General features: G+C 41.8%; 1 protein-coding gene across 1 annotated transcript in view; it reads left to right on the top strand.

The window, feature by feature from the left end:
* The window catches only part of LOC133273573 (myosin-1B-like), a 32,671-nt gene that overhangs the window by 1,338 nt on the left and 7,747 nt on the right, over positions 1–23,586 (top strand). Inside the window, exons 4-25 of the mRNA XM_061461908.1 lie at positions 374–401; positions 499–613; positions 3,041–3,133; positions 3,230–3,293; positions 3,384–3,482; positions 3,579–3,682; positions 3,878–4,016; positions 4,396–4,514; positions 4,615–4,764; positions 4,843–5,013; positions 6,976–7,285; positions 8,713–8,786; positions 9,317–9,404; positions 11,767–11,884; positions 13,326–13,449; positions 14,259–14,395; positions 16,084–16,339; positions 19,375–19,617; positions 21,239–21,415; positions 22,036–22,181; positions 22,268–22,358; positions 23,145–23,534. Coding sequence (XP_061317892.1) covers positions 374–401; positions 499–613; positions 3,041–3,133; positions 3,230–3,293; positions 3,384–3,482; positions 3,579–3,682; positions 3,878–4,016; positions 4,396–4,514; positions 4,615–4,764; positions 4,843–5,013; positions 6,976–7,285; positions 8,713–8,786; positions 9,317–9,404; positions 11,767–11,884; positions 13,326–13,449; positions 14,259–14,395; positions 16,084–16,339; positions 19,375–19,617; positions 21,239–21,415; positions 22,036–22,181; positions 22,268–22,358; positions 23,145–23,534 — 3,236 coding nt within the window. The remainder of the gene's footprint in view (positions 1–373; positions 402–498; positions 614–3,040; positions 3,134–3,229; positions 3,294–3,383; positions 3,483–3,578; positions 3,683–3,877; positions 4,017–4,395; positions 4,515–4,614; positions 4,765–4,842; positions 5,014–6,975; positions 7,286–8,712; positions 8,787–9,316; positions 9,405–11,766; positions 11,885–13,325; positions 13,450–14,258; positions 14,396–16,083; positions 16,340–19,374; positions 19,618–21,238; positions 21,416–22,035; positions 22,182–22,267; positions 22,359–23,144; positions 23,535–23,586) is intronic.

The following is a 23,586-nucleotide window of genomic DNA, read 5'->3' as shown; positions in this document are numbered from 1 at the left end:
TGGCATCTTAATGACCTCTGTGCTCTCTGGAAAGGTAGTAGCCAGCTGCCTGGCTTTGTGCCCACTCTCCTAGTGAGGAATTTAAAGAAACAGTAAAGCAACACAGCAGAGAATCTGATTCTGATTGGAAAAATATTTAAGCCAAACAGTGAGGAGGAAGCCTTGTAAAGAACCATCCCTCTGTGAAAAAAAAAAAAGAAAAAAGAAAATAAAAATCCGCATGGAGACTAATGCAGAGTTTACCTTCTCTGGTTACAAAGTGATAAATACAGTGACAATACAGTTATTTCCCTTGAAGTCAGTCAGTTATGTCTGAGGAACAGAAGTCCTTCACTTCTCATTTCAACATCTCTTTCTGGTACTTTGTTTTCAGATTCTTGCAACCAGTCAATCCTTATCACGTGAGTATGTTTGGATACACGTTTCAAAGCTGACAGAGAAGTAAAGATGTTTCCTATTTCCTGTTTTCTGTAACAATTAATACTTTCATTCCAACAGTGGAGAATCTGGAGCAGGGAAGACTGTGAATACCAAGCGAGTCATCCAGTACTTTGCAACAATTGCAGTTAGTGGTGACAAAAAGAAAGAAGAAGAAAAGAGTGGCAAACTGCAGGTATGCCTCTTGCTCCCCCTTCTCGAGTTTGCTCAAGACTGTGCCTGAAAAGCAGAAGCTATCAATGCATCTTTTTGGGTTGCACAACTATCAATAGGTAGAAAGTGTAGCACTGCTGAGGAGACAGTCAGGATGCACAGTCCAAGCACACCAATGCTCATTTACCCCTGCTACCTGGCCTCCATCCCCCTGAACACTAGTGGAACTCTACTTAAAGGAGCATTTTCTTTATGTAGGAAAGGTCCAAGCCTCAGTTTCTCTCCAGTCTTCATTTACACAGGAGAAGTCTTCACTAGGGAAAGGAAGACAATGTAAGACAGCAATTTTCTCTGCACTACGAATCAGTTCATCAGTATCCTACAAGTTCAGCCACATCCACTGCCCCGAGTGGCTGCAAGTGTAAAGAGAGCAGCTGGTTCCCAGTGGCACATGACTGTGCCATCCCTATTCCTTGGTTTGACTCCTATTGACAGGGGAAGTGCAGTAACTCTGGACTCCATCGTGCTTATATTGAAGTTAAAAGCCTTTTCAATTGCATCAGGTAGTAGTTTCCACTGGCTTGTTCTCCTGCCTGTGGTCAAAGTAACAGCCCTTAGTGGAGGCATAAGAAAAGGGACAGATTTTGGACAGCTGGGACCACTTGCCTGACAGTGGAAATGTAACCTCAAAAAGGATCCTTCCAGGGAAGAAAGCATATACCCTACTGACCCTTCCTGCTGAGCAGCCCCACTGCCACAATCTGAGCCCACTGGTGTATTTGCAAAGCATGGGTTTCACTCCCTAGCACAGAGCAAGCAACAAACATCCTTGCAGCACAAGTGTGTGTCACCAAAGTCTTTGAGATGGTATGTGCATCAAAGTGGGTGACACGTGTCAGCATGTTATTTGAGTACCCAAGGGCACAGAGGAACGTAAGGAGATTCCAAGGCTGAATATGCTTTCCACACTTAGAGGCAGGTGTCTGTGATTGATGGGCTGTTATGGACAAGGCAAGTGCATCATAAACACTCTTTCCATCAGCAGCATTTGAGAATATCCTGGGCTCAGCTTTCACCAGCTGCCCACTATGCCAGCACTGATTGCAGAACTTGGAGACAGCTGAGAGATGTCTGTGTTTGATATAAGGAAATTCACCTGGCTCTCAGATGGATAAAACTTTATTCTGCCTTCTTCCAAATAGCCTATTTTATAGTATTCACAATCTCTGTAACAGAAGTATGTGCCTCTTCATAAGAACATTAAATAAAACACTCAGGATATAGTTCTATTTAGCCCAGAATCCTACCTCAGATGTAGGCTGCAATCAGATGCCAGGCAAGAGTATACTAGTACAGGAACATGTAACAACATTTCTCTAGAATACTGTCTCAGCGTCCAGCACTTTGTCACCCAGCCTCTAGGCAGGTCTCCAGAATGAACTTTGTAAAGAATTGCCATGCCATCTTCTATGCTATTCTCCATGAACAATACTCCCTTGGGAGTACCCTGGTCACAGCTGTGCACTAAGAAGAGCTTTGGTGTTGGTGTAGTCAGCTGCACTGACACACATATCTCTTCTCATAAACAGAGAAGAGGAAGTTCCTTTAGAAAGCTGGAAGACACATATGAGAGGGCACTGCTGTAGAGATTGGGGGAGGGGGGGGGGTGTTATTAAATATATATATACATGGAGCTTAATCTGATACTGTGCTGCCTTAGTTAAGACCAAAAAAAAGAGAGAGAGAGCTTCATATGCTACTGTATTTCCTTAATTTTAGAGGGTTCATCTTCACGGTGGACTTGTAACAACTTATTTAAACCCATTGTGCCATCTGCAGACAGTGCTGGGAACGGCGCTCCCTCTCCACTGAAAGTTGAGAAAGGCTGAGCTGAACACCACCACACACAAAGCTGCAGGAACTTGAGCTGTGCTGCTCATCTGTCATCCGGATACAAATTGATTGTTTGTTCTCTTTTTTTTTTTTTTTTCTGTCTTGGAAATTATCCCTGGCAACACTTACACACCCTGACTACATCACGATCAATTATAACTTTGCTAGAATCCTTGAGAAAAGCTTTGTTCTAGCATTCCATAAAAGCACAGGGTGGCTCTACTTCCGGGACCCTATAGATTGCAAGGCAAAGGAGAGGCATAATGCCACAGAACCTTCTTTCCTCCCATATTTTTGCAGTTAACAAGAGTGACACAATACAGTACCGAAACTTTACATGCTGATCATACCTTCTGCAGTCATGCAGCTAAGAAACTCTCCACTTTGAAACCAATGGCAATATTCATGAGTGAATAAATGCTTAAAAACTCCAATACATTTTAGGTTAAAAATCACATATGAAGTATAGGAATTGCCTGTTCGTATTATCTCCTTTGCAATATTTGTTTTTAACCAGTAGCAAGATTTGATAAGAAGCTTTTTCTCTTGTAACTAGGGAACTCTGGAGGATCAAATCATCAGTGCCAACCCACTGCTGGAGGCCTTTGGCAATGCCAAGACTGTGAGGAACGACAACTCCTCGCGCTTTGTGAGTTTATTTAAGATTTGGTGGAATGCAGACATCTCATACATGTCCCATTCTTTGATCGCTATAACCAATGGGTTGATTTGTACTGCCTGACAGGGAAAATTTATCCGGATTCACTTTGGAAAAACTGGCAAGCTGGCCTCTGCAGATATCGAAACCTGTGAGTTATGAGCAAGTCAGTGGAGGCAGAATTTGTGCAATAAGGATCTCTACTTTACCAGGAGGCTAATGACATCTCTCTTTTGGTTAGATCTTCTGGAGAAATCCAGAGTGACTTTCCAGCTGTCCAGTGAAAGAAGCTATCATATTTTTTATCAGATAATGTCCAACAAGAAGCCAGAGCTCATTGGTGAGTGCCAGTAGTGCTGGGCTTAGCTCAGTGAGTGCTTCCCCTTTCTGCTATGACCTGCCCCAATGCCACCAAAGGTGCCCTGTCTACCTGCAGATCTCCTCCATATCTCCACCAACCCCTACGATTTCCAGTATGTGAGCCAAGGAGAAGTCACTGTTTCCAGTATTAATGATGCTGAGGAGCTGCTGGCCATGGATGTGAGTACAGGGGAGCACCCACAGGATGACCCCACAGTCAGAGCAGCTGTGGCCAGGGAAGCACAGCTCAGTGCAGGCAGGGAGGCAAAAAGGCAGGGGGAGAAACCCTACCTTCCCATCACAGCACAGGTACCTGTTACAGCACCCTGTTCTTCAGCCCTTGTGCTTGTCTAACCTACCCTGTTGCCTCTGCAGAATGCCGTGGACATCCTGGGCTTCAGCCCTGAAGAGAAGGAAGGGATATATAAGGTGACGGGGGCTGTCATGCACTATGGGAACATGAAGTTCAAGCAGAAGCAGCGTGAGGAGCAGGCAGAGCCAGATGGCACAGGAGGTAGTGTTGACTGCAGATTTTGCTTGTGAACTGCAACAGGAGACAAGCTAGTAACCCTGTCCCATGAAGTGCCCAACACTTTGAGAATGAATTTCCCTTCCAGAAACTAATTTTTTTCAGTTTGTTGCAAGTCAGTGACTGAATTTATGCTCCACAAGGAGACAGAAATACATAGAAATGAAGCATTGCTGCAGCCCTCCAGACATGGAAGAGGAGTGTGCTGCAGCTGAGACATTGCCTATATTAAAGTGGAAACTTTCCTTCACAATAGGTGCATCTGAGTAGCACAGAAAGTGAGTTCCTTGTGACAGGAACATCCTAGAGGGCCAAGACAGCTTTCTTTATCTCATTTGACCTTGTCTGCTGTCTCTGATCCTAGTGGCTGATATAGCTGCCTCCCTGATGGGTCTGAATTCTGCTGATTTCCTCAAGGCTTTATGCTATCCCAGGGTCAAAGTCGGGAATGAATATGTAACTAAAGGACAAAACGTCCAACAGGTACCTTGACAGCTGATCAGCTTTTCATTTTATTCAGACAGTTCTTTCAGCTTTAAAGCTAACTCAACTTTCGTTACTGCCTTGGTTGTGTTTCTTACAGGTGTACAATTCAGTGGGTGCATTGGCTAAATCAGTCTATGAGAAGATGTTCCTGTGGATGGTTGTTCGCATCAATCAGCAGCTGGATACAAAGCAACCCAGAGCATCTTTCATTGGTGTCCTGGACATTGCTGGCTTTGAGATCTTTGATGTGAGTTACAGTAAGTACAATTGCCCATTGATGACATTTCCAAACTAACTGGCTTTTTTATATATTTTGAATTTGCAGTTCAACAGCCTGGAGCAGCTGTGCATCAACTTCACCAATGAAAAACTGCAACAGTTCTTCAACCACCACATGTTCGTGCTGGAGCAGGAAGAGTACAAGAAGGAAGGAATTGAATGGGAATTCATTGACTTTGGGATGGATCTGGCTGCTTGCATTGAGCTCATTGAGAAGGTAGAGGATTTTTTTGTTTTCATTTTAGGAGAGCACATTTCTCTCATGGGCATTTATTTTAGTCCAGTCATTCTTAATAAATGGTCACATTAATGTCGAATGACCTTCTAACATAAGAAAAGGTAGTTCATAAACCAAAAGCTTTGGGAATGACAGGCTCCCTCTGTGATAAAAGTTACTTCCTGAACAACATGGCTGGGGTGGACGGGAGAGGGGGTACACAATGTCAACTTGGTGCCTTAACAAAACTGCCTTTAACAGTAAAGTGAACCTCAAGTCCTACTACTTGCTGTAAGGGGTAGCAGTTCTGGTTCTAGCAACATAGCCCTTTCTGGCCCCTCTGTCACTGCTCACTGCCACTGCACTGGGGACCTTAATGGGAATGAACCCCTCACTGCTATGTTACAAGCCAGTGTCTAGTGGCTGTGCACAGCTCTTACACATCATGTGCAAATCCAATACGCACATATGCAAACATCTTCCTTCTCAGGAGCATACAGATATCTGCTCCCAGCACTGTCATTCATGCCCCATGCCCAGTGACTGGTACAGCCATTCCACATGCATGCTCTCTGCTTTATATTCATTCCATGTGTTATGCCTTTGCACATGAGACACATTTCTTGCTAACCTCCCACACTTCCCACCACATAGCAGCATCTACAGGCAGCACTACCATTCACAGCTACTGCCTGTTGCCTTTTACTTTATTTAACACCCCATATCCACACTAAGTGTTCAGTGGCCACACATTTTGTGTCCCACATCTATGCAATGCACAGTAGTAGAGCCAGTGGAAGCAGAACACCTATGCTGATCTAATGTTGTAAAATCTTTTGCAATGACAGAAAAGGAGCAGACACTTCTAAGATGCAAATCATCTGGTACATTCTGTTAGGGATTCTGTGAAATGTCTTTATAATGTGTTCCATAATAGAAAAGCAATCTGGACAGCTAGCTCAGATCTAGATTTTGTTTTATAGACACCCACACTTAGGCAAGATGTATGCTAAACCCCTAGCTCTCATACAGCAGCCACACCTAGACAGCAAAGTCTTCATTCAAAGCATAGCATTCCTTCCCAACATCCACCTTCTGTGGTTGCTGCTGCTCTGGAAGAACCCTGATCCTAGCTCTGGCAGCTATCCAGCTGAAATCAGATGTAAGCATCTCATGGCACCTTATTAAATTAAACTAAAAAAAAAAAAAAAAGGGGTTCACACAAAGAAGGAACTCATAGAATTCTGTCTAGGCCAGAAAGGTACAGATCACATCATTGTCTCCAGCAGTATCAGAGGATGTGCTTGTCTGTACTATCAGAAGATACCTAATGTAGCTCCAACGAAAGCTCTGTGAATGTGCCTACATCTCTATATTGAAATTCTTCTCATTGTAAATGAAATTCTGAGACAAATTAAAAGTCTATAGGTATTCTAAAGTGACAGGTTGTCATTTACACTTCATATAAGGTGTGGAAAATCTGATCCATCATTCACATTCACTGTAGACAAAACCAGAGCCGGTAGGTATCAGTAATCTGCACTTTCCTGAGAAGCCATCAAATTAAGTCCACACTGACAACTGCAACCTTATGGCTTGTAACAGACATGCACAATGGCATCAGGCCCACAAACAGGATGCTAACACCTACTTCCTAATGATGTAGGGTAATGAGAATCAAAACAATAGATTAAAATATGTATATATAGTCTTCCATTCAAAGATGCATGTATCTATGAATACTGCGAACAGCATTGTTGAGTTGCCATGTTCATGGGTAGTAGCCTGAGCAACACAGACTAATTATAGTTTGCCTGATTATTATAGTAACTAGTGGTGCTTTAAGAACTTAGGCAATATAAATTACAGTCACTGAAACAAGCCACAAATTATATGGAAGGTAACATTTTATTTACTTTTCTTCTCCCCACCACTTTCTTCATGTTTTCATATTTCTTCCAGCCCATGGGCATCTTCTCTATCCTGGAAGAGGAGTGCATGTTCCCCAAGGCAACTGACACCTCTTTCAAGAACAAGCTCTATGACCAGCACCTGGGCAAGAACAAAAACTTCCAGAAGCCCAAGCCTGCCAAAGGCAAGGCTGAGGCTCACTTCGCTCTGGTGCACTATGCTGGCACGGTAGACTACAACATTGCTGGCTGGCTTGACAAGAACAAGGACCCCCTGAATGAAAGTGTGGTAGAGTTGTACCAGAAATCATCCTTGAAGCTACTGTGCTTCCTTTTCTCTAATTACGCAAGTGCAGAAACAAGTAAGTGCTTTATCAGTGATGATCAATAAGGCAAGAGCCAACTTAAGTCTACTTCTTCTGCTTTCTGTGGTATACTTTAGACTATCATCCCCTAAGGTGGCCTTGTTCTTGTGTGCACTCAGTTATGCCAAAATTAAGATATCAACATGCAGAACTGCTGAAAACACATTCATGTGGCGCAGAGAAGTAAAACACAGTGAGTCCAATACAAAGTGACTCACTATGTTGTGAATCATGCGCATACTTACTCATCCTCTAGATGGGTATCAACTATACACGTAAAGTATACTTTACTTTAAGTAAAGCACTTTCTAGTCTTTGGGGACAGAGTTTTGTTTACCGAGGTGAACTACAAGAACTAAAAGGAGTCTGTGGAACTATTTCATACCCAGCTGAGCAGTCCTGGTGTTGCAAGGGAAAATGAGAGAGACAGAGAATACAGTGTAATAGTCCTCTAAGGGCATCAAAGAGCAGCCCACTCTCTTGCCCTTTTTTGTGGCTGAAGATAATCAACTTGGACAGCCAACACGTCTGCCTTACCAAAAATGGCCACACAGATTTCTACCAAAAAACTCCCAATATTCTGGCAGCCTGAGTGCTGGGCAAAAAGACGAGGCAGTATACAGCAGTAGTCAACTCAGCCATCAGGCATATGGACAGCAGGGTTTGGGATTCAAGAAGGTAGTGCGTGGGAACTTTCCTGCAGTTCAGTTTGACTGAGATAACAATGTGTCTAGGCAAGCTCTTAGGAAATACTGGGGATGTGTCAGTTGTGGTCTTTGCAGGTATCACCAATATAAGGAAGGTGAGAGGAAAAGGTTGCGAAGATAAAATTTTGGATAAAGTGTGAAATTAGGAGAACAAAGACTTCATTTAAGTATCCATTTAACTGGCATCAATGGTGCAGCAAATATTAAAAGGCAATGAGCTGCTTGGATTTGTATTCCTGAGACTGTAATTTGTTTCCTGTCATGGTGAAGTCATAAACCAGAAGAGATCCCTATTTTTTCACCTGAAACACTGGATTAGGAGATGTTTCTAAAGAAGACTTCACTGCACTGATAAAGAAATGTCAACTGCTGAGCCATGTTCTTGTGGCCTTTCATCTAATTAAATAAAAAAATAATGACTGTGGCTATGTCTGTAAGTAGAAGGAAAGTGACTAGAAGCACAGAGCATACTGTTATGAAAGTTATGTCAGGCCATAGGAATTCCACGCCGCTAAAACATGATGCAACCTAAATCATGCATCTGAGAGCAAATATCACCAACCAGACAGAAGCAGTTCACTAAAACTCTCATGCAGCAGTGGGTATTTAAAATTTAAAGTTGATTACATTATTGGCTTATGGCCAAAGAAAGGAAGGTGAGGCCTACAAAACATACTGCTTACTCTAACTGTTCACCTCTTATCTACTTCTTAAAAGGTGATACTGCTGGTGGCAAGAAAGGTGGTAAGAAGAAGGGTGGCTCTTTCCAAACAGTGTCTGCTGTGTTCAGGGTATGTGAATTTCCTTTTAAATGAGCCGTGTTTCCGTCAAAATGATCCAAAACACTTCTCCTATGAAGAAAGTTAATGTAATTCAGCCTGGGGAAGAGAAGGCTTCAGGGACACCTTACTGCAGCCTTTCAATATATAAAAGGGGCTTATCAGAAAGACAGAGAAACACTTTTCACAGTGCCTGTAGTGCAAGACTAGAGGCAATGGTTTTAAAATCAAAGAAGGTTGGTTTAAACTGGACTTAAAGAATACAGTCTTTACAGTGAGGGTGGTGAGACACTGGAACAAGTTGCCTGGAGAAGCTGTGGCTGCCCCATCATTGGAATTGTTCCTAGTCAGGCTGGATGGGGCTTTCAGCAACATGGTTTACTGAAAAATGTCCCTGCCCATGGCAGGGGTATTGGACTTGATGAACTTCAAAGGCCCCTTCCAATCCAAACCATTATGGGATTCTATAACCCCTTGATATTTGAATAAGGATGCAAAAGTTTTATGCCCCAAAGTTCAAACTCATGTTTTGTCTATCATAGGAAAATCTAAACAAGTTGATGACTAACCTGAGAAGTACCCATCCTCACTTTGTGCGATGCCTGGTTCCTAATGAGTCCAAAACACCTGGTAAGTCCATCATTAAACTCTGAAGACATGGGACTGGCAGGACTTGGCCTGGTTAGCTTCCACATCAACTTCTCCCAGAACAGTTCCCTTTGCATGTGAAACTTGTAGGAATTGGCCTGCAGGACAGTGTCCAAATCTTTTTTTATTGCTTACAGTGAGTGTGAAATTTTGAGCCTTACAGTCTCCAGCAATTACCCATCTTCTCTTAATGTGTGTACAGCACTGAAGATGAATGAGATTGGCTTAATCACAGCTGATGAAATGGTCTGTTGTGTAATAGCATTAGCAAATCCCTAAAAAAGTGCCTAGTTTTAAGAACCACCATATCATTCAGAACTGTTGGGTTCAGCCCAAGACCACTTACCAATTTCTAAATATTCAGTGTTATGATCTGATTCACTGAGCTGGAGGACTGCCAAAGCAATCATATATCACTTACAGAATTCCAGGTACAAGCTGCTGGGTGCTGCTCGCACTTGGAATTCATTTTGATATAAATTTCCTTTTTCTTTTCTTTATATAATTAAATATTAAACTCTCACAAGGAATTTTGTCTCTGGGCACAGTCAAGTTTGGGAGTATTTTCATGTGGCCACTAAATTAAAGTACCTGGGGGGATACTTGCCTGTGTGGGTTTTAGGAATCACAGAATTATAGAATCAGCTAGGTTGGAAAAGACCTTTCAGACCATCAAGTGCAACCTTTACCTCAGAACTGCCAAGGCCACCACTAAAGCGTGTCACTGAGGTCCTCATCTACACAGTTTCTGAATACTTCCAGGGACAGTGATTCCCCCATTTGTGGAATCTTCACCACTTCCCATTTCAGGGCAGGCTGTTTCAATGCCTGACCACCCTTTCACTGAAGAAATTTTTTCCTAAAATCCAGTCTAAGCCTCCCCTGGTGCAGCTTGAGGCCGTTTCCTCTTGTCCTATCAGTCCTGGTAGAATGTAATGGATGCAACAGGAATATAAGGAAACAGGATCTTAGCATCTGTTTAATCTGCTCAGGAAACAAAAGACCAATTTCAGAACGTTCCTTACCTTTCTTGTTTATGTCTCTGTGTAACCCCAAAAACCACAAGCAGGATTCAAGCAACACATACATGAATGACATTCACATTTCAGCTATTCATCAAAACTGCTTTTATATTCAGTGGAGAGAAGCTGGCATTCTAAGATACGACTCATCTGGCCTCCTTTATACATCTACCTTAGGATGAGATGAATCACATCCTAGAAGAAACTTTTTCACTCCACTGACTATAAATGAAGCCCAAATGGAAATGTCCACACTTCACATCTTAAGTGAAGAAAGAGGAATCCCACTGGGGTCTTGATAGTCAAGTGTAAGAAGTGGGGAATTAAAGAAACCTACTAAAATAGGAAAGCATATTTGAATGAATTATTTTGCTAGATATTGCTGTCATTTTAATGTTTGGTTAGTTGTTTTGACAGATGACTCAGAGGGAATCTTAACTTTTGCCCTTTGAGAAAAGAAAAGTAATGCTGTGCGAGCAAAATTAAGGATGGTGAAGTGAAGGGACAGAAACTGGACATCTTCTGATTTTTAGCTGGGTTTTGGCTGCTTGTGCTCGACTTTTCTAACAAGTTATTTGGGTACAACTATTGATTACACTGAAAAGATAAAGTTAAGGGTATGGACCACACTGTACTAATTAAAGTCTCTGGCAGCTGATGGAAATTTCTTCATGACACAGTGGCTCCAAGAGGTTTTTATTTTGTCAGTTGTACTTTGTAATGCTTGGAAATTAGGCTTCGAAATACAGCTGATTATTATATCTAATAGATATATTAGGAGGAGAAAGATAATTCTTCCAATTTAAATCAACTGTCCTCTGCAGGCAGACTGAAAGCTTTAAGCAACCTGCTTATCCCTTCCTGTGTTGCAATCTATCTAGCTATCAAATCTAATTAAGTTTGAGTATAGTCAATACTTGCACGGCAGATCGAAGGTATGATGTGAGGTACATAATGTGAAGAGCTGATTGCCTAGATGCACTACGCTCTGCATTGTGCCACCTCTACCAACACTTAATGTGGATGCTGATGCTGTAGAAGATCTTTCAGCTGGTCTCCTAAACCACTGTCCTGACATTTTTGACTAATATGGCCGCATGCCTTTTGGCTGTTGGCAATTCACAAATTCTGCTCTTCTTAGTACGATCTCTGCAACTTGTATGAATTGAAGACATGTTCTCTCTCCACTTCCTGCATCTTTTATCAAAAGACGGTTGAATTTATTAAAAAAAAAAAAAAAAAGGAGGTCATTCTGGAATGCTAAAACATATGGAGATTTTTTGGAAGAAAGGAAGAGTCATGATGGATGTATTTTCTTTAAGGTGAAATGGACCATTTCTTGGTGATGCATCAGCTGCGGTGCAATGGAGTTCTAGAAGGCATTCGAATTTGCAGAAAAGGGTTTCCAAGCAGAATCCTTTATGTAGACTTCAAGCAACGGTAAGTCTTCAGTTACTACTGTCTTTTAAGATAAGGCCTCAGTTAAACCCACAGCTCAGGTGATAAGTCTGGTGACAACATGGAGAGAAACCCTCTGAATCAGACTAGAGTCATTTGAGAGAACCAAGAAATAAATACTGTCACGTCACCCCAGTCTTTCCTTCTTTGATCAGACCAGAGATTTTTTGATTCTTCAGAACCAGTACAGTTTCTAAACTGGAGTCAATGCCTGATGATTCAAAGAGATGCAAAATGCTTGCAGTGTAATGAATTACATGGCATTAGAGACTCTCTTTGTAAGTCTCCAAGAGAATAGATGCAAAAACAACACGTCAGCACAGTCTTCTTACTGTGCACTGACTAAGCATGCAAAACTCCAAGGATTTCCCAATGCTCTATCCCTGGCCCGCATCCTCTGCCCTGTTTTTCTCATCTTTAAAATGGAGACAATTAAACAGGTTCATATGAGCTCTGTTGCTATAAACGCCTGAATCAGAACTCGCTGCTGTTACATTTAAATGTGACAGTAGCATTTTCCATGTTGAAATAGTGTGAAAAGGACCTAAGAACTCTCTCAAAATGCCCTGCAACCTGATGTTCAGTAAGGCATTAGCTGTTCTCAATTCTCAAATCATAATTTGATGTGACAGGTGAAGGAATCTATCCATAATGGCCATAGTTCACAACCACAAAGTGCTTTATAGTTCAAAGCAAATGAACTGAAGTTCAGGAGGAACTACAATGGAAGCCTAAAATAGAGAATAAATTCATTGCACCACTATCACTGTCTCAATTTTACATATTCTGCTTCAAGAGAGACTTGAGAATAAGAAGTGCTCCAGTGCAGAATCACACATCCTCATGTACCTGAAGAAATCCCTTTAGAAGGATGAGGTAGTCCTTTCCATGACACTGGATTATCTTAATCATTAAGTTCCCTTACAAAATGCTTAAACTGCTCTTAGCATTTACAGAATAATACTGTGCTATTTTTAGTCCAAAGGATTCAGTGGATTCAGTGCTACAACTTTATAGAGCTGTGAACTGTGCAAGATCTATATTTCCTTTAGAATATAGCTGATTTTGATTAATAGTTTTAATTCATCTTCAATTTTGAGTAGCATTCCTCTGATCAATGAGACAAGAGAAGAGGCTGACACGTTCTCACTATGTTCTTCCTAATTCCTGGACCTACAGGCACTCTTCAGTACACACATTTTGTATGTAACAACATACTGTGTTGTTACACAGCCAACAGATTCCGCTGAGGAGTAGACATGTCCCCTTGTCATCACGCTCTGTTTAGGAAAGACTGTCTCATTTCAGATGGCATATTCAGCTGCTTGCAGATAGCTCAGCTTCCATATATTTTATGATATATGATGGATCATATTTTCCTCACCCTGCCTGCAGTCAGTCCTTGCAACCTGTCTTACCACAGGTACAAGATACTTAATGCCTCAGCCATTCCAGATGACCAATCCACCGACAGCAAACAGGCTTCAGAAAAGCTTCTTTCCTCCATTGATGTTGACCACAACCAATACAAATTTGGCCACACTAAGGTAAAGCCCTTGTGGAACAGTGGGTATGATTATGAGCAAAAAAATTTTGTTTCTTGAAAGTATTTCTTGCTTATGAAATCAGCCTTCACAATGGTCAGAAAGAAAGCAAGAAGGGGTATGGAAAACTTCTCAGGTTCTGGGGTATGTGTAAAGGGTAGTACTGTCAGCCCATACTACCAGAATGACCTAGAGCAGCTGCAACTAGAACTAGTGCTGCCCCTTTCTCCTGCAAGTTGAACTTATTTGTACTATTGTGTGTTAGACAGGTTCAGACAAGATTGGACAGTCAGATTTTCCAGAGGATTTGGGCACACAAGTCTATCATCCATATCCAAAGCAGTGTCAGGTGGGACACTGATTCTCTGATCAGCAGACTCAAAGCACTACTATATCTGGACAAAAAAACAAATCACCTACACTACTGAGTAGACATCATGTACGCTTCTCAAGCCATTTCTAAGTCAGTGAGCAAATCCTGAGCCTGACATAGAAGGGTAGAGTACAGCAAAGAGACAGAGTAAGATACAGTACTAAGTTGAAAGTCAACTTTTTGTTTTAATAACTACTGATGAGCTAAATCTTCTACAGCCTGCACTGGAGCAGGCATCAAATAACACAGCAATAATGTGATTAGATCATACATACAGTAACTTGTCATGAATCACAGGAACCCTGAGGATATGAATACCGACACAAAATTTCTTTAGCTGTTAAACCTTTACTCTGCAGGCATTTTTCCAAAACTGCCTTGTACTACCCTGCATCAGCTGCCTAAGCCTCAAAATATTTGACACTCTTTTATGTTCTAGGTTTTCTTCAAGGCAGGTCTCTTGGGAGTCTTGGAAGAGATGAGAGATTGTAAGGTTGCGAGCATCATCACTAGTATACAAGCTATCTGCAGAGGGTTCCTCATGAGAAAAAAATACAAAACAATGGGTGGAAAAAGGTAATATAAGAAAATACTAACAATCATGCTGTGTCAGACCAAAAGTCCAGCAATGCAGTATACTGTCTGAGGCAAAAACCTGCTCTCAAGAGAGACTCCTAGAAAGACTACGGGAAAAAGAGCAAGCCCAAAGAGTTTCCTTGCCATAGCCTTCCAAATTCTGGCAGTGGTTATTAAGTAATTGGACCGTGTGGCTGGGCCGTGATATTTAGTATTTAACAGTGAACTTTTTCTCCAGGAATGCACCTAACCTGTGACAGAGACAGTCATCTAAGCCAGCTGAGGTCTGTCTGGTTTTAACATGTTGTCTGATAATTTCACTGGATCGCATTGTGTTTTGCAAGGAATGGCATATGATCAATCTCTGCTCTCCTTCTCATTCATTTTCTTTCATGATTCCATCATCTACAATGAACAATTCTAGCTTGTACAAAGAAGTTACTTCCATACTTTCAATCATCCAGAATGCACTTCCCATTTTCAGCTCTCTCCCTTTGAAATTGGATGAATCATGCAAAATTTATAGTGTAGGAGTGGCAGCACTGAGTGAGCCAAGCAAACTTTCTCAAATGTTGACAAGCGAAAGCTTTAGGGGGAACAAAGATTGCATAAATGTATAGGGTGCTCTGCCAACCAGCTGCTTTTATCTGTAATACTATGCAGGATATATTTAGCTCACGGGCTTCCTGAGCCAGGTATAGTTTCTAAGAACTCAATAATTCTTACTGGAACTGTTGGAACAAGTCCAGAGAAGGGCCACGAGGATGATCAGGGGCTGGAGCACCTCCCGTATGAAGACAGGCTGAGGAAGTTGGGGCTGTTCAGCCTGGAGAAGAGAAGGCTGCATAGAGACCTCGTAGCAGCCTTCCAGTATCTGAAGGGGGCCTATAGGGATGCTGGTGAGGGACTCTTCATTAGAGACTGTAGTGATAGGACAAGGGGTAATGGGTTAAAACTTAAACAGGGGAAGTTTAGATTGGATATAAGAAGGAAACTGTTTCCTGTTAGGGTGGTGAGGCACTGGAATGGGGTGCCCAGGGAGGTTGTGAATGCTCCATCCCTGGCAGTGTTCAAGGCCAGGTTGGATGAGGCCTTGGGTGATATGATTTAGCGTAAGGTGTCCCTGCCCACAGCAGGGGGGCTGGAACTAGATGATCTTAAGGTCTATGATTTTTCTATGGCGAATTGTCTAATTTCCCTTTGAACTATGGGCATCAACAACACCCTTTTGCATTCCAAAGTATAATTTATATATTTCTAATATGGTATTTGCTATTTTGAGTGACCTGAAAAGCATCAAGCTTCTGTTTCCACAACTGACGGTAACTCCCAGATTTCAGCAGCAACACATGGCAAGGATGTCAGTTTTCACTCTGGTATTTACCTGAGCACTTGAACTTTCTTTAAGACTAAGGAAAATCTAAGAGATTCACAGGTAACATGCCAGAGAAGTTTGTCTGCTTTGGAGTATTTCTCCCTCTTATATCCAGACATAGTTATTGTTCATGCTACTGAACCAGCCACTCTGCAACCAAGGGCCTAGAAATGACTCTTATTAATAGAGATGAAGAAAAAAATTTCATGCAGAAGTTCCTTGAGGCAAAAGATGATGCCATCTAGCCAGTCATCAGAGCGTTTCTAACCCAAATCTTACCATCCTCATAAACCCTGCTTTCATGTATTTTCAGAGAATCCATTTATACCATCCAGGACAACATTCGTGCATTCCTGACCGTCAGGCACTGGCCCTGGATGAAGCTGTTGACCATGATTAAACCCTTGATGAAGAAGGCAGAATCTGAGAAGGAGATAGCCAACATGAAAGAGGAATTTGAGAAAACCAAGGAAGAGCTTGCAAAGTCTGAGACAATAAGGAAAGAGCTGGAGGAGAAAATTGTGACCTTGGTGCAAGAGAAAAATGACCTGCAACTTCATGTTCAGTCTGTGAGTAACCTCAACTTTTCGTTTCACCCACTTCTTATTCTGCTTTCCCTTCCCTTTTCCATGGTCCTTCACAAACAGACATGTAAAAGGGCTGGATTCTCCACTGCTTTTATCTGGTCTTGTCATTACACCTAAACAAAATGAGTACAAAGAATATATGAAACATTGCTAGTAGGAATACAGGAGATTCTGACTGGGTGCCCATGTAACCCCACTTCATTATTAAGCAATCACCAGGGGAAGAATCAGATGTCCCACAATATATACAGTGTGCTCCTAACAATGGAGTCTGATTCTGGATGAAATACAAGCTGTTTCCCCATCTGCTGACCATTATAATAGGGAGCTGGGACAGGGGTGCTTTTCTGTCACAGACAGAACTGAAACTGTGGGAAAAAACTAACCCTTTTCTCTGGAATACTGATGAGACAAGTCTGAAATTACACAAGATAGGAATACTGTCAGGTTTTAAAAGGTTTAAAAGGATACTGCATGCCCAAGGACAGTCTGGTGCAAGTAGACCTGTCACTTGTTTCCCTGTGCTTTCAAGCCAGTTGGGTTTTGAAAGTGTCTTAGAATCACAGAATCATAGAATCATAGTTGCAGTTGGAAAGGACCTTAAGATCATCCAGTTCCAAACCCCTGCCATGCGCAGGGACACTTCCCATTAAACCATGTCACCCAAGGCTCTGTCCAACTTGGCCTTGAACACCACCAGGGATGGAGCAGTCACAACTCCCTGGGCAACCCATTCCAGTGCCTCAGCACCCTAACAGTAAAGAACTTCTTCCTTATGTCCAATCTAAACTTCCCTTGTTTAAGTTTTAACTCATTACCCCTTGTCCTGTCACTACAGTCATAATGAAGAATCACTCCCCAGCATCCCTATAGGGCCTCTTCAGATACTGGAAGGCTGCTATGAGGTCTCCACGCAGCCTTCTCTTCTCCAGGCTGAACAGCCCCAACTTTCATACAGGAGGTGCTCCAGCCCCTGATCACCCTCGTGGCCTCCTCTGGACTTGTTCCAACAGTTCCATGTCCTTTTTCTGTTGAGGACACCAGAACTGCACACAATGCTCCAGGTGAGGTCTCACGAGAGCAGAGTAGAGGGGCAGGATCACCTCCTTCGACCTGCTGGTCACGCTCCTTTTTATGCAGCCCAGGATACGGTTGGCTTTCTGGGCTGCAAGCGCACACTGCTGGCTCATGCTCAGTTTCTCATCAACCAACACCCTCAAGTTCTTCTCAGGGCTGCTCTGAATTTCTTTTCCACCCAACCTGTAGCTGTGCCTTGACTGCCCCAACCCAGGTGTAGGACCTTGCCCTTGACTTGGTTAAACTTCATAAGGTTGGCATCATCAGCCCACCTCACAAGCATGACAAGGTCCCTCTGGATGGCATTCCTTCCCTCCATCGTATCAACCGAAGCACACAACTTGGTGTCATTGGCAAACTTATTGAGGGCACACTCAATCCCACTGTCCATGTCATCAACAAAGATGTTGAACAAGATCATCAGTTCCAACACCAATCCCTGAGGGACAGACTCATTACTGTTTTCCAACTGGACATTAAGCCATTGACCACAATTCTTTGCATGTGGCCATCCAGCCAGTTCTTTATCCACCGAGTGGTCCATCGATCAAATTGATGTCTCTCTAATTTAGAGACAAGAATGTCATGCTGGACAGTGTCGAATGCTTTGTACAAGTCCAGGTAGATGACATCCACTGCTCTGCCCCTGTCGATCAGTTCTGTAGCCCCATTGTATTGTTTCAAGCCTTGTATTGTTTCAAGCACTGAGGCTAACTGTCCCTGCTGAAGATCAAGTTCATTACCCGAATCCTTCTTCAGAACTTCAACTTAACCTGAGTTTCTTTGTGCCCTTCTTGGTACTTAATGCTTTGCTCTCCAGAACCCATCTAGTTTGCAAGCATTTGGGAGTTCAATTTATTAAACCTTTCATGGATGGCAAGCCAAAAAAAACCCACAACTGAGAAGACCAAGTTTAACTAGGTTAAATAACTTCCAGGTTACGATGCCTTTCAAAGCACTCAGATTTTTGAACATGAAAGAACTCCTAAGGTATGATCATTGCCCTCAAGTGTGTTGTCTAACTTTTTCCTGATTCTCAGTTTTCCATTGTTTCAGTACTAGAAGTGTCCTTCCTGTGTTCTTGCTATTTTCCTGTGGAAATGTCTAACAACCCCGCCTGAAAGATACCTCAAGCACAAACTTCTCCAAGTTTGTCCCCAGAAGATTTCCATGATTATAGTCACGATTTCCAGTGCACTATGGGTTTCAGTCAGAATCTCAGAGACAGGGAAACATACCATCTTCAGTTACTGCAGTGATGGCTTTCAGCCATAAGTTTTTTGGGAGGCAGCAGATACTTTCTCTGGTATTCTGCCTAGAAAAAGTCATAGTAGCAAGAATTTAGACAAAATTTTATCTGTTAATCATGTCTTAAAATGTTAGTTCTAGTAAAAGATGTAGGCTACAGTTTAGGTTGAGCTTGACCCTAGCTTGGCTGAGCAAGAGGTTAGAGAATGATGGGAGCGAGGTTAGCCTCATGTGAATAAAGTTGAAAAAGTCTGGGGGGCTCTCACTTATGTCATTAGAGTTGGAGGAGCTTATTGAAGAAAGTATCATCCAACATTTTATGAAAAATGACTTGGAAATCCATATCTAAGATTATGCTTCCATGAAATACAGTTTGCTACACAGCTTTTTATCTCACTGATTCCTTGCAGGATCCTTGTTATGATTGAACACTGTGAGTCTATGGCATGGTATTGTATCCAGCTGAACAGCTGAAAGGAAGTATCTGTACCATGGGACTATGGTCCATTTTAATAGCCATGACTGAGCAGGACAATTTCCTCATGGTTAGATCGTGTGCATTATTGTCCTATTTGCATAGGAAATTTTACCCTGAGTTGTGTAATTAATTTCCCAGAGATGGCACTTGAACAGTGCATTGGCTTTTGTCATTTTGATGATAAATACAATATGCCTTCATTATGTTCCAACAGGTGAGTGAAAATCTAGCTGATGCTGAAGAAAGATGTAGAGGACTCATCAAAAATAAAATCCAGCTGGAAGCTAAAATTAAAGAAGTAATTGAAAGAATGGAGGACGAAGAAGCAACGAATGCTGACCTGACAGCAAAGAAAAGGAAACTTGAAGATGAGTGCTCTGGGCTGAAGAAAGATATTGATGATCTTGAACTGACTCTGGCCAAAGTGGAAAAGGAGAAGCATGCAACAGAGAATAAGGTGACAGGGGAATCAGGGAATTATTATTCTCCAGACAGTTTTCAGTTTTGTGGAAAGTTGCAGTCATTCCTAAGTTCTCTGAAAGGAAAGTGATATGTGCCCAAGGCATAGGAGAGACATATTGCCACTTAATTACGTGTGATTGGAAATCTGTGAAAATTATAAAAAATACATTTTCTGTGACAGTTCAAAAAGAGTTGAAAGCTTGTTATGGTGCTTGACAGAGAATTTCTGTACTTGGCTATTTGCAGTCATAAAGAGCCACTATACTTATGTCTCTTGTGAGACACAAATGGAGGATTAGTATGCTTACGAGTAGCCCAGCACAGAATGGCTGTTGGTCCTTTCTAACATGCATTGAGGAGAACTGATATTGCAGATGTCAAATGTTTTCTTATAATTCTCTTATATTTAAGAAGACCACGTCTCAGCTAGGATGGACATCCTTTCCATTGACTTGACAATACGATGAGAGTTCTTCCTGACTCCTAAGGTTCAGACTGTCAGTGTAGCAAGGATGGTCTCTATCAGGCAGTCATTAATTGGTTTAACAAGCAGTAAAAGCACAGGTCTCTTCACTTACGTGTCAACAACCAATGTGAAGAGACAGAATTGAGATATATATGTTAGAACTCAAAAGCCCACATCTGTGGTGAGTGTCCACTGCTGTGGAAACAATACTAGAAGAGATCTAATTATAACACTGAGGTTCCCTTCACTGCCATCACTGAGAACAATACTGGATCTTAAGTTTGCAATTACAGTTATGCTGGATATTTGTAAACAAATGTTCAGAAGAAATCTAGCTGGTGCTGAGTGTTAGGATGAGGGAGTGTCTTAATCAGGTATCAGGGCCACATAGCTAAAGCACTTAGCAGAGTGGGCTCTTCTTATTCCAACTGTCAGGCTTTCCTACCAAATGAGACAAATGGGAAGCAAGGGTAAGGCAGGCTAATGCACAGCACCTAATGTGTTTCGGATAAGGTTGCTGGTATGCAGAGCTCCATTGAAGTACAAGGAATAAGTTTCCAAGGTAAAGCTAGCAGAGCTGCTATGTCCAGCAGCCCGCTTAGAAGCTCCTGCCCTAAATTTGTGATCACCTGTTCCAAGGGCATAAGGTTCTTTGTCATGTGACATCTTTGTCCTGTTTGTTTCACTTTTATGGAAAACTTAATGTATTTCTTATCTTTGGTTATGCTTAGCACATGATAATATCTTTATAAAGAACCTCACCTACTGAGAATTTACAGCTGTTTACCTGGCAAATACATCACATCCAGAAAATACATATTTTCAGCAAGAGCAACTCAGAGGCCTTTTGTAAATCCCAGTGGGAAAAGCTTGCAGAGGCAGGTGAATATCTAGCATATGTTGCACTATAGAATTCAGCAGGATAGAGCTGGTAGTCAAAAATAATTAAAGCAAGAATTCCTACACTGCAGGACCAGAGAGGTGTGACTGTTAAGCATGACACTTGTTGCTACACTCACCATGAATGATAAGAGACCTTCTGTTGAGAGCATTTTGACTACATCCATGAAAGATTTTGCAAGGATGTAGTCTCTGTGCTCTTGGTCTGTCATGTCTCAAGGCACCCCCTCATAGTATGGATGTCTAACAGGTTAAGAATCTTACTGAAGAAATGGCAGCTCTGGATGAAAATATTTCTAAACTCACTAAGGAGAAAAAGGCCCTCCAGGAAGCCCACAGTCAGACACTGGATGACTTGCAAGTTGAGGAAGACAAAGTCACGGCACTCAACAAAACCAAGACCAAACTGGAGCAACAAGTAGATGATGTAAGGAAAAGTTTTGGGGTTGTGTAGGTGAATGTACTGACAGATTAGAAGAGTCTAGAAAACTGTAGCTGGGAGTATAAGTAACACCTAAAGCAGCCAAGCCAACCCTAATACTTCCAGCTAATAACCCACTGCCAGTTGACAGAGTATTGTGGAATCTGGGACATCTACTTTTCCCTGGACATGTAAACTAAATTCATCACTGGATATTTCAGTATTGTAGACTTTCGTGCCTCTTTTAATCAATTTAGTTGGACCACTGTAGCAATCTGAAGTTTGATGCAGAGTTATTTGTGGTCTCTTACTGTGCAGTGTGGATATACTCCAGGAAGTTATGGACACTGGAAATTTGTCTATATTTTAGGGACTGCAGCCACTGGAAAAACTTAAATTTCTGTATTTTTCAGAAACTTGCATTTCAACTGTGCACAGCCAAGCTGTGGACAGCTTAATGTCCAAAATCAAATCACAATGGCAGCTTTAATCTTGCAGCGAGAGTGTAACACAGGTAGAGATGAGAAGTTTACACAGGATCTGTTTCCACTATTCATCAATTTTTAATCAATAATAGTTATTTGCAAAGTAGAATTATGTGTTTCACAGTGTTTTATGTGTTTTAGCTTGAAAGTTCTCTGGAAGAAGAGAAGAAACTGCGAATGGACCTTGAGAGAGCAAAAAGGAAACTAGAGGGAGATCTGAAAATGTCTCAGGATTCCATCATGGATCTAGAAAATGATAAGCAACAGATGGATGACAGACTAAAAAAGTATAGCACTGGATTTTTATGCTCTGAATTCTAAAATTCATATTTAATCTTAACCATATTGAATTTGCATTCTTGTTCTTTAACAGGAAGGATTTTGAAATCAGACAGTTGCAAGGTAATATAAAAGATGAGCAGGCTCACAGTTATCAGCTGCAAAAGAAAATTAAGGAGCTTCAGGTAGAGTACGAGAGTTCTTGATTTTTTGGTAGCTAAGCACATTTTCCTTAGAATTAATTGATGTTTATTCTTAGGCTGTTCTACAAAAATATTTTCCTACACATGAATAAAGCAGTTAACATGGACTCTAGGTGTTGTTCCCATCTCAGGACAATTCTACAGGAACTCTGGCTTCTAATCATACATAACTACATAAGAAACATCTTAAGTAAAGCTTGTGGCAGGCTTTGAAAATGGATCAGATACTGAGTTATAACAGTAGTGAAGCCACTGAGAATTACTTTTATAATTAAAAAAAATTGAATGTGACATAACCTGTCATGATCAGGACAGACATCACATTTTAAATGCAGAGCCAGGAAGAAAATCCTTTTCAGTGCTATTATCCTATGGTTGGTCATCTCAAGGTTCCTTCCATCTTTGCTGATAGCAAGAAAACACTGTTTTGTTTTGGCTTGACCTTTGGGAAATCTCTAACAAACTTGATTTCCTTTACATTTTCCAGTGACACATCCCCCATTTCTTCAGAAAAGTTCAATACTAGATCTTTCTTAACATAATGAATCCATTCCGAGCTATAACATAACATGAAATATCAGATATTGCATTCACTGTTGTTCTAAAACCAAATATTACATGTCCTAGAATATAATTCAGTGAAATTTCTAGTGGTGCTTCTCTCATTATGCTGATATAACTGGATGTGAATGTTCACTCCTTCTTCCTTAAAGGTAATTTCACATCTGTCCATCGAAAAGCCTTCATTTAACCGATTAAGTTTCACAGGTTCGAACAGAGGAACTGGAGGAGGAAATTGAGGCAGAGCGAACCTCTCGGACAAAAGCAGAGAAGCATCGGTCTGACCTCTCGAGGGAGCTGGAGGAGATCAGCGAGCGCCTGGAAGAAGCAGGAGGGGCTACAGCAGCTCAGGTCGAGATGAACAAGAAGCGTGAGGCCGAGTTCCAGAAGATGCGTCGTGACCTCGAAGAGGCCACGCTGCAGCACGAAGCCACGGCTGCTGCCCTGCGCAAGAAGCACGCGGACAGCACCGCTGAGCTTGGGGAGCAGATCGACAACCTGCAGCGAGTGAAGCAGAAGCTGGAGAAGGAGAAGAGCGAGCTGAAGATGGAGATCGACGACCTGGCCAGTAACATGGAGTCCGTCTCCAAAGCCAAGGTACACAAATACCTTCTAGATATTGCATAGAAACACAGAAAGGTTTGGATTG

This window comes from Pezoporus flaviventris, unplaced genomic scaffold (assembly GCF_033815535.1).
Source record: "Pezoporus flaviventris isolate CSIRO_AGI_PZ_B2104156 unplaced genomic scaffold, CSIRO_AGI_Pfla_v1 ptg000034l, whole genome shotgun sequence".
In the NCBI taxonomy this organism is placed as follows: Eukaryota; Metazoa; Chordata; class Aves; order Psittaciformes; family Psittacidae; genus Pezoporus; species Pezoporus flaviventris.
This window is presented reverse-complemented; position numbering and strand designations above follow the sequence as displayed.